Here is an 11,511-nt window from a genome sequence, read left to right as displayed (position 1 = left end):
CACTGCTCAAAAATCGGAATATCCGGACGTTTCCGGACCTGTACATGTCCCGTGAAACTTGGCGTGCCCGGGTGTGTCCGGGTGTGTGCAGGAAATGTCGGCCACGGCATGTGCGGGTCTGTGATTCCTCCGGACACGCCCGGACACCTGGTGATTAGTCGTGTGTACGGGAATATACGGGCCTGCACACGTCACACGTCGCAAGTACTGCCAAACAATAAAGGGTCACCATACATGTAGATCGTTTCGCAAATGCGTAAATTGAGAGGTGCACATGTGTTTTCAAAGCCGGTAAGAAGAACGGGCAAAATGCTGGTTAGAAAACAATATTATTTTCACTCCCGAAATCTACCTAAACATGAGTTCGTTCCATGAACCGAATTACTACCTAAAAACGTTGTAGGTAACAGGCAACGCAACACAAAGACAAGACATCTAGATATGATGGTAGAGGAAATCAGCGTTACATTAAAAGTTGGTGAATAGAATAAATGTTGTTTGGGGGCCGATGTCTGCTATAAACTCGCCCTCGCCAGAGTCTGGTTGACTTTTGGGCCACGCCAGGCTTATATAAACTCTGCTAAAGAATCTAGAAGGATATATAAAGCTTGGTATGAACAAGGATTTTATATGAACATGGAGCTTCAACTAGGTTATGATATAACGTCCTTGGTATGAATGGGGTCTAAGTGTATCCCTGTATATATTTGTAACTATAACCCTTGCTATGAACAATGAGTAGATTTCTTTGTGTGGTCCATCGTCTCCCCGCATATATTAACGCCTAATTATACCGGCACCATATTGAATCTACAGTGGGCAAAAACAACAACACAATTACTGATCAGAATTTTACCAAACTAGTCTATTGGGAACCTTCGACCTTGACATATTTCACCTTTGGAAACATGGTCGTTTTCTTTGGTAATGAGAGGGACCGCTCTGGTGTTTTTTCAAATATCAGCCCACTTTAGTGTAAAAATAATTTTTTGGAAGAGGCAAAGATAGTTCCTAGGCATAGTTTACTTGTACATTGTTGTAAGATGTGTATTGTGGTGTCATGGTTAGAGACGAGACGGCGCCTATGTCTTATTTACCTTGTTTGGTTGTTTTTATATAAGAGAGGTTTAACTTCCTTGGTTATATTTAATTTTTATACTTTAAGAACACGAAGTTGAAAACATTACACGGGTAAACTGCAAATTATGTGTTGATGATAACATTCCAGACTATTTTATAGCCTATGTTTTTTTATTAGTGTGCGTGCAACTTTTACATAATAGACAAGCAGGACATTTCACAACTCTTTGTATATCATTATTCCTGCGGTGACCTGTAAACCAGACCAGCCAATTGCATGCATTTCTCTTTGTTGGGGTTTGAAAAGAGGGCCAATCAACGCTCGGGTCATTATTTTTGAAATCTTTCCGTTACATGCCTGGTTGTGGAGCGTGCATTGTACAACTATCCTGGACACAAGCAACACGCTAGGAACTTAGTGAGAGCATGGAGGTAGAAAAGGGTCCATGGTGAGAGATTGTGTCATATCTCATCATCAACACAGGAATATCGGTATTGCGCCTTTCTACGTAAATTGGAGCAGTTTTCAAGACAAGAACGCCGTGGGACACTGGCAAGACGAACTGGGACAAGACTACTCTCCAAGCTGAGGTTGATTGGGAAGATTGTGAACGTCAGAGTATGCCTCGTTCTTTGGAAAGCCGGTAGCCAGGATCCTGGGAACCAGGCTGCGGGCATAGGCGAGTGATAGTCCGCGTGCAAGAGAGTATTAGACCGGACCAGAGGACCGATGTACACCCCTCCGGACTATACGCTGTGTCCCGACTCAAGGCCGTGCTGTGGCACAAGATGTTTGGCCCGTGGGTCACCGCCTCAGCGAGGCTTGTTGCACAGCGCGGAATAAAGAGCTTGGGACGGCTTCTAACGACTGGTGCCCAGACGAGACTAATATCTGCTCCCGTGACTAGCTAGCTGCGTCAAGGCAAGACACAGAAGAACGAGACGTACAGTTTGTTTCAGCTGAGCTGAAAGACCGGCCGAAGTACACTGGAAATATTGGAGGCACACAAAACACAAACAAAAAGTCACAAAGCCCAAGCACCATGTACAATTAATAAAGAAAACAAAATTATGCAACAAGAAGGGGGATAAACGGCTATGATGCTACTTTACATTACAAAAGGCATAGTTGGAGGGGGGGGGGACGTGTGCGGGTGTGTACGACCCGTACACGAGCTGATAATGAGGAAGATAATTAGGTGAAAATTACCGCTAATTTATGCATATTTCATACACACACTCAGAGGTACGTGTCACGTATCCAGGTGTGTGCAGAGATTTACGGGTGGCGTGTGCAGACGTGTGCAGGCCTGTACATGGCCCGGACACCTGAGTGGTTCATATCCGGGCCGTGTGCGGGCCCGCACACGCCAAGTGTACGGGTCGCGCACACCTGGAAATGTCCGTATATTTGGAATTTCCGGGCGTGTGTACGGGAGTATACGACCCAGATACGTCGGTTTTCGTCTAGTGTTTGAAAAACCTGAGTGTGCCGTCATCACGTCTCCCTCGGTTGGGTTAAGGCATCCTCCTTCGCAGGGCTAAAATCCTCCGGTTCCCTTCCGGTTTTAGCCCTGCTATTTACCGCTGACAGTTTGACTTCTGGTGACGTCACCGCCAAACTGCTGTCAGCCAATCAGAGAATTTGCGCACCGAGCTTTGCGCAAAAACCGCAAAGGTCGCTGGGAACCTATTAGCCAATCAGGTTACATGTTGGGACAGGCCAAGATGGCGGCTATATTACAGATACTAGAAGTTTCGTGCGAGCCGTGCAAGATTTATTTGGAGTCGAGCGGCTTCGTGAGCATCAGCAGTCGATGCTACGGGCGCTGCTTGATGGCAGAGACGTTTTTCTGAGTGTGCGGACAGGAGGAGGGAAGAGCCTGTGCTATATGGGCTTCCCAGCAGCGGCCAAAGCCCTGGCCAAAGCCGAGACAGAGTTAGGGCAAGCCCCCCGACATCTGATTGGTTTGTGCCAAATAAGGCAAGCTCATGAATTATTTATAAGTGACGTCACCAGAAGTCAAACTGTCAGCGGTAAATAGCAGGGCTAAAACCGGAAGGGAACCGGAGGATTTTAGCCCTGCGAAGGAGGATGGGTTAAGGCGGCCTAGGCTGATATTCATGTTCGAGTTGGGGCGTGTGTCTGCACGATGGCCACAGACATGTTTCGAACCCGAATCATGTTCCACCATGTTCGATATGACGTCATTCGAATAGAACGCGTGTTTGAATTCGGGGTTACCGGCGGTCATTTGTATCTGTAAACCCTCGTTGTTACGCATTTTATTCACGGAGTATGACCTAAACGGCTTTACGCGCAGCTGAAAACAGCATAATTGATCTTTAGAGTAATCCATGTTTACGAATCCATGTTTACGTATTATCACTTTTTTATCAAAATTATCCGAGGCTATTTTGCATATAAGTCTATATTTTTTAACTGTGCCGATTTTTTAAAGCTGCTCTATGTAGTTTTTTGCGCCAAAAAATCAAATATTCTGAATCTAACAAATCTTGGTCTTATCATCATTTACTATCACTTTTCAACACTTTTGCGTCATTAAATTACGTTTCTGGCGTATTTTGTTAGCGCAAAAACAGTCCGCTCGATGTGCGCTCAGTTGCGGGTGGCACCCAGTTGATGCCACCGCTGGAACGTAAACAAACAACGGTTTTCGTTCGGGAATCTTCGGTAAGTTCCGGCTTCGTGACGTCATGACTAGCTCGCCCTCTCAAACAAAATGGCGGGAATGGAGGGCGCTCGGGATCGGTTGACCAGTTCCGCCAGGAAAAGGAAGAAGAGGGACAAGTTCAAAAAGCGGGTGTTGTTGGGCGACATGTTTGTGGAGTGGCGGGACCTGAAATCCGCGCTCGGCCTGAAGACAGACTGTGATTTGGCCCGTCTTCTCATCAACAGGTTTGTGGAGTTCGTATTTTATACAGACGTGTTTTATACTTGTGTGTATTCTTTCAATTCTCTCCGCAAGTTACCCTATTTTGATCCAACGAATCGTTTATACTTTGAATACGATATTCCTAGTTTTTTTCGGGGGATGGGGGCGATTTCTTTTCTCCCGGGCCGAGCCTAGAAAATTATGTATGTATGAAAACAAGCGGTTCAAAACATTAGCTGCCGTGCGTTTGTTGTGCCGCCGGCCGAACCTCACAGTCGCACAGATTTATTACCATGTACGTAACGTTATCAGCGGTCAGTGTGTTGTCTCGATTTGTTCTCCACTTACGTTTATATCGTCATATTTTATCAAATTTTGGTTACACATCGTAAATTGTGGATTCTACTAGTAACGGACCATGTATGTAAACAAACCACCAAGCCGGCGTGCGTGCTTTGTAAGGCAATACGACGTGCGTGCATGCCATTGTACATATAATATCTGTATGCCTGTACATGTTGATTTTTTTGTTGATTAACAAACCATGTATGTAAACAAGCGACATGAACAAGCCACCAAGCCGACGTATGTTCCTTCGTTGTGCCGAAGGTCGAATCGCGTAAAGTATATTTTGTAAAAATTATCCGCAGTCAGCGTGGTTCAGAACTGTCTAGATTTCTGCACAACGTACATATATCTGTTAGTGTATGTTTTATAATGTACATCTTGGTTACTGTATGCGTGATATGAAATTAGAAGAAGAATTTAGTTACAGAATTTTCTGTTGATGAATAAACGAAAGTTCAAACAAATAACGGCGGCTGGAGGGTTACCGAGCGGCAGTGACCGTGAATGCTGAATCTGCGTTGACTCCGAGTCCTCAGAAGTGCTTTCTGACCAACTCTCTCTCACGAAGTCTGCCACCTTTGCTTTTCTGACGTAACTTGCGGAGAAACTTCTGCATGTGGAGGTCATACTTAACGTGCGTGTGCTTGCGTCCCACGACGTCGATCCTTCCGCCCACTCAATAATTCCCGGGTCCACACGGACCGATGTGTCCCTTGACGGGTCGTCTGCTTACTGAAAATCGCCTACGCGATTTCTTAGAGTCCCTATACTGCTGCATGAAGAAAAAAACGCTGATTTTTGCAGAGCACACAAAAAACGTGGCTGTGTTAGCCAAACTAAAAACAGAAGAGGTCGTAACGTGAGACTGGGTCACGTGGGCTAGGGCCGAATCAAATTAAGTTTGTGTAGCTTTGTTTACAAAAAAAATGATCATGAAGAAGACATTTTTTCCAAACAAACTCAAAGTTCAAACAATTTAACCTTTGCTATTGAGAGTGGTAATCTCAGATGCTGCAAGATATGTAGAGCATTATACAACAGAATTTAGAACCTGTTGATTTTCAAATTGAAGCAAGGGAGTTGGGTGCAGCAATTAGCTGGATAACAATTTGAGTCACCTGCTTGAAATAGAGAAATGATACCAGTGGTGTAAATTGAAAGAATGCAAATTTTGTACTAGTACTATGTTGTAATACATATAAAAATGATGGACAGTTGTACAATATGGAAACATCCATCATGATGTAATAGAATAATTATTACCTTCGCCAAGAAGGTTATGTTTTCGTAGGGGTTCGTGTGTCTGTGTGTGTGTGTGTGTGTGTGTGTGTGTGTGATAACTCAAGAAGGCTAAGATGGATTGTCTTGATATTTGGTAGGTGGATAGGTCTTTATGAGACGTGGAACTGATTAAATTTTGACTTAATTCGCATAATAAATGAGAAAATCTTACAATTATGTAATGATAACTGCCTGGAATTTCATACTTGTGGTATATGAAAGTTCAGTGAAGGTAATCTATTAAAATCAGGACCCCATTTGCATAATTTATGAGGAAATGCTAGAATGGCATTGTTTGTTAGTATATCTGTCTTTTGGTTGAGAATATGATAAATTGATATAATTCATGTAAATGAGGATCCTGTTTGCACAATCAGGGGGAATAATCTACAAATTGTCAGTCATAAAGATTAACATCTTTTGGCGAAGGTGTGATGTCGAGGAAATCTAGTTATAAGTTATATCCTATACAGTGAGTGAGTGAGTGATCCTGACTCAGTTACTCCTCCCTTTTTTTCAGCTATAGACAGCATAGTGACACTGACACTCCCAGGCCCAGTTCACCACAAAGTCCACCTTCAAATGCACCAAGCCCACCAAAGACGGTCACACCGAGCCATGCCTCCACTCCACATGTGACACAACAGCCTCCCAACCTGAATGCTGGTGACATCTCCAGCATTTCCCCAGGGTCTTCTTCCACTGTTTCAGTTGTGTAAGTATAACTTCTAAGAAATGTATTTCCTATTGGAAAAAATTGCTATATAGAATTATGTTACTATATTATGTAATAAAACAACCAGTTGGAATCTATAGCAGGTAGTGAAGGCTATGAAAGTATGTCTACTTCTCTTTCTATTTCATATCATAAGGATTTTCTTGTCTTGTTCTATCCCATATGTTGTAGGTCTTCATGCAGCAAGCTGGCTGAAGACATGAGGAGCCTGCCCATCATATCCCCTGAGGAGGAAGTGTTTGCGCACGACCAGTCTGTGGCGGAGGGGGATGACGAGGACTATGTCTTTGTCTCCCCTGAGGAGCTACAGATTAGAGAGGAGGGCGACATCGTCGGGCTGCAGTGCTGGATTGGCTACACCGAGTCCCTGCTTGCACTTGTACGGTACATGCAGCTACCGTACGACAAGTGCAAGGAAAAGGAGTGTAGGGCAGAGGTGGACAAGGAGCCAGAGACAAAGCCAGTTGGGAGTGGTATCATCCTGAAATGGGTAAGCCTGTTTTATACTCGTTACAGGCGGACGTGTCTTTTCTTTGCCAAACTTCTTTTCATGTCCTGTGTGTTAATAACGCTGTGTGTGTTTCATGTTCACCCACATCACTCTTTTGAGTTTTGTTTAGTTGCATTCCTATTAAATGTCATGTGTTCTTATGACACGGTAGCCCCTAATTCTAAGTATGTAAGTCTAATGTCATGTACTGTTTGTTTTCTCTCCCACAGAACTGTGTAAAAGGCCACCTGCAATGGAAGTGGTCCTCGCAGCCAAGATTCAAGTACAAACTACAGGGGGGGGGATTTTATGCTGGCCTCTAGCATCCTGTTGTCGGGCAACAATTATAGTAAGGTGAACCTCATGTTCAAATTCATGAACATGGGGTGTGTTGGCCCGACAACATTCAACTCCATACAGGGACAGTACTGCGTGCCTGCCATCAAGCAGTACTGGAAGGATGAGAATGCAAGAGGCCTTCAAGAGTTGAAGAACAAAGAAAACGTTATTCTACTAGGTATGTAACATATTATTTAGCACAATAAATATCTCAAGAATATATGCAATCATTAGTTTTATGCCCTTTCTATGCTGATTATTGTCTTTACGTCTTTGCAATCCCAGTAATTATGTGATTTTTTTCAAATGTAAAGCCAGATTGACAGGGTTTCTTCCAGTCTACATATGTGTATGTCATACAAATAACTGTGAGAAGAATATCATTTGCTTCAGTCACAAGATAAAAGTGGCTAGATGTTAAACATTCTTTTGCAAACTTATCCCATTGCTTCCTTCATGTTTAGCTTTCAACATATTATGGACACAAGTACATTTAAGTAATGTTGAAATGTGATCCCTTGAATGATATGGCTAAACAACAGTTGCTCTTGCTACACAGGAGATGGGCGCATGGATTCACCTGGGCACTGTGCCCAGTACTGCACCTACACGACGATGGACCACGACACAAAGGGCATCGTGTCTGTCATTGTCGTGGACAAACGGGAGACTGATAGGAAATCAGCACGAACGGAGAAGGCAGCCTTCCAGAGAATGATGACATCGATGGAGGCAGCACGTGTCCCTGTGACCGAGGTGTGCACTGATGCACATCCTCAAATCAGTGCTTTGATGCGTAAGTACTTAAAATTCTTTTCAGTTGCATGACATGATATTACTGTTGGGTGGTGGCATTCAAGTAACTATGATGTAATGTCTTAATTAGTTATTGATATACATGCAAGTGGCGAAGTAATTTTGATTTGTTTAAATATGTGATAACAGCAATATGCAAACACAACATGAACTATCAAAACTATTTTTTCCTAAACAGGCCCAGACACAGGAGAGTACGGCAGGAAGGGCATCTTTCACTCCCTTGATGTGTGGCATGGTGCAAAGAACCTGCTGAAGAAGATAGTGGCGGTAAGTACATATGAATAGCATTCATCATCCTTTCCGCCTTCACGTGATAGCAACGGCATGAGCAGCATTTCACCAGCAATACAGTGTTCTTTGCGACTGTTTGTTTCTTGTGGTATAAGATTAAACAGAAAGGCTGCCACATGACCATTATGCTCAATAAGACAGTTTATACATGAAAATATTATTCTAACTAAGCATAAATGTTGTGAACAAGAAATGCTGTTGGAAGACACTTACTATATTCAAGTTTGTCTCTTTTTATTGAAATTAGGCTGGACAGGAGAGGGGTTGCACAGAACTGAAGAAGTGGGCGAGCCACATCATCAACCACTTCTGGCGTTCATGTCAGAAGTCGGGAGGCAGCTTCGAGGTGTTCTTGGATACAAACACCATTTTCACTTACAAGTGGAACATGGTGGCCACCATGTTGCACTTATAAGTGGGCCAGGAGACGTCTCCTGGCTCATGAGAGACACCATTCTCACTTAGATCTGGATGGAAGAGATGGTCTCTGGCCATGCAGGTACGGCACAGATACAGTAACAACGCTCGCGAGATTTTGCGAGCCTGGACACGAGATCGCGTGGAGAGAGCCGGGATGTGTGCCGTGGCGTGGGTCGGGGCTCAGTGACTTTCGTATATCTAGTCGCGTCGTTGGACGGTAGCACTCTCTTTCAACTCCATGGCGAGGTAAATCATTTCTAGTTTAGATATGTACAGTTCCTCGTCAATTGCACCCTACGCCTATTGCGTGAAGAGAGTGCGCTTCGGCCTAGCCGTGGACGACTCTGGTACCCTTTTTGCATGATAATGCCGGGACAGAGTCGTGGTGCAATGCATAGGCCAAAACCAACCTTTGCCGTGCCGGGCCTCATGCAACAGGCCGGCCCCGGTTTTTTGGTGTCGCTGGCTTCCTAACGCACTCACCTGCCGGGCCGGGGGGATAAGACCCTAAACAAACGCAGCATTTAACCACAACACGGCCTCGGAGCACGTAACTCCATACAAACCATCGGCGATCGGCGCCATTTTGAATTCAGGAATAGGCCCGCAAAACAGGTCGGACCCTGAGTTTACGACAGATTACGTCATGATACTTGCAGCTTGAACGTTGGAGAGTTGAAAATAACGACGTAATCTGTCGTAAATCCTGGCGATTCAGGACGGCATTGTTCTGCCACTTGAAGACAATGCAGCAGACAATGTCGGAGGAGGAGGAGAGAAATGCAAGAGGAAGGGGAAGGGAAACGGGAGGCGAAAAACAAGGAAGGGGAAAACTGTGAAGGGGAAGGGGAAGGCAGACACCTACCACCCGGTGGAAGCACTACTGGACAAAAGAGTGAACAACAGCCAGACAGAGTACCTGGTGCACTGGGCAGGGTATGATGTATCGGACAGCTCGTGGGAGCCAGAACACTATATCCCACAGTCAATAAGGGACCACTTTGAGGAGCACTAAAATACAAGATGATATAAGATGGTACTACAGCGTTGACACTTTAACTGTTACTGTAAGTCTTCTAGAATTTTTACTGTATTGATTTATGTTCCCGACTTCATGCACCAGGCATCATTGACTGTTAGAATCCTGTATTCTAAAAGGTCTGAACACAACCAAATCAGTAGCTAGGAATAAAAAAATTCATGCAAATATATAATGCATTGCTTTTGCCATGTGCAAACACAGCCTAAGGTTCCTCATATATTTCCAGTGTCACAGGATGCTTATTTTTTTTAGATGTATCTGAAAATTTAAATACTAGTAGTTTTCATCAACACAATGCTGTTTTTTACACATAGATTATGATGCTTCCCCAGTAAGAATTTGAGTATAAGGGTGTTTTTTGTTTAAGATTTCTTCTTAGGTGTGCATGGACAGGTGTTAATTTGTTTTTGGCTTGTTTTGTTTTGACTTTGTAGTATTCTCATGCATATATGTTCAAAGTACTCATCAACAACTAATACATGGTAATGCATCAAGCAAGAAACATTGAAATGCTCAGACTCTATCATTCAAGCATGACCCCCATGCAAAAATGGATCATGCTTAAATACCACCACCTGCAAAAGTTAAAGTATTATTCTAAAGTTTGCTTGTAAAATTTTTCAAACTTGCCTCTCCCAGCAGAATGCACCATTGATTCCAGAACAAATCCAGGGTTCTCACCAGGATTTTTTCACCGCATAGCAGGTCAGGTACAGAAGGGCAACTTTCATGGCACAAGTGGTGCATTGATTGAGCCAAAAAAGTGTCTGGCGGATCATGAATGTCAAAATTTTTTGTGAATTTAATGTTTTCCCTTTGCTGTAGCTTCATTCTAAAGTTATATTTTCATTTTTTTCGCAATTTTTTCGTAAAAAAACACCCATATGCTGGTTGAAAGACAGTATAGGGATCCAAATCACCATGAGCATAGAGGGTTGGTTCAAAAGGCCTGGCGAGAACACTGCAATCGAGCAAACGCAAACTATTACAAAAGAATGAACACTTATTGGCAAATAGATAAATTCTGGAAACATTTACTCTGTTCCTATTCAAAGACCGTCCCTTACCAAATTTGTAGCATTATTCTTTGAGTGTCCTTGAACACCTGACATGTGACATGATCAGTTGTCCATCAAACAAGCACTCAGAGACTCAGATTTCAGTGTTTTTCTTAAGCTGTATTTATTATACATGTGGTTGTGTGCACTGATATCTATTATGAATCATACTGTTTATCAAACTGGTCTCTCTGTGGTAATAAAAGTATCTGTGGTAATAAAAGTGCTTCCATTACGTATACTGAGGTACTCATTATACTAACTGAAGTAATAGATAACATACACTTTTGCAATGTATGATCACACACAGTCTGTAATAAAATAAAATAAAATAAAATAAAATAAAATAAAGTACAGCATGGATTGTAAACAAGACAGATGCAAACAAACCATTCCACTATTTTGGGTAGATGTTACATAAATCATGAGGTGTACAGAAAAGTTGAAGAAAAGTTTTCCGAGAGTAATGCACACAACATGTGTTATTAGTTATTGTCATGCCACCTACCCTACGGCATAGAAACTATATTGCATGTATCTGCCTTTAGTCAAATCTTCTAAAAAGGCAAAGCAAAAAAGATAAAGTCCAACTTTAGTGAACATATCCAAAGTTAAAGCAATCTCCAAGCAGATGTTTCGGGAACCTCAATCAAATTGGCCAGGCAGTATCTATCATTAGCCAGACAATATCCATTGGCCCCTCAATGTTG

The 11,511-nt window shown here is 43.0% G+C and overlaps 2 protein-coding genes across 2 annotated transcripts in view; both read left to right on the top strand.

Annotated features, from left to right (window-relative positions):
* The first annotated feature begins 3,561 nt into the window (after window positions 1-3,561).
* Window positions 3,562-7,072, top strand: LOC109483970. Its single transcript, XM_019787127.1, has 4 exons — window positions 3,562-4,000; window positions 6,127-6,321; window positions 6,514-6,801; window positions 7,063-7,072. Exons 1-4 carry the CDS (start codon window positions 3,825-3,827, stop codon window positions 7,070-7,072), a joined length of 669 nt encoding a protein of 222 aa, XP_019642686.1. The 5' UTR covers window positions 3,562-3,824.
* LOC109483971 overlaps window positions 6,598-11,511 on the top strand; it is a 10,559-nt gene continuing 5,645 nt past the window's right edge. Inside the window, exons 1-5 of the mRNA XM_019787128.1 lie at window positions 6,598-6,832; window positions 7,063-7,349; window positions 7,731-7,967; window positions 8,166-8,257; window positions 8,529-8,636. Coding sequence (XP_019642687.1) covers window positions 7,142-7,349; window positions 7,731-7,967; window positions 8,166-8,257; window positions 8,529-8,636 — 645 coding nt within the window. The 5' untranslated portion in view covers window positions 6,598-6,832; window positions 7,063-7,141. The remainder of the gene's footprint in view (window positions 6,833-7,062; window positions 7,350-7,730; window positions 7,968-8,165; window positions 8,258-8,528; window positions 8,637-11,511) is intronic.

The sequence above is a fragment of the Branchiostoma belcheri genome, unplaced genomic scaffold (genome assembly GCF_001625305.1).
Source record: "Branchiostoma belcheri isolate BF01 breed outbred unplaced genomic scaffold, Haploidv18h27 scaffold671, whole genome shotgun sequence".
NCBI lineage: Eukaryota > Metazoa > Chordata > Leptocardii > Amphioxiformes > Branchiostomatidae > Branchiostoma > Branchiostoma belcheri.
This window is presented reverse-complemented; position numbering and strand designations above follow the sequence as displayed.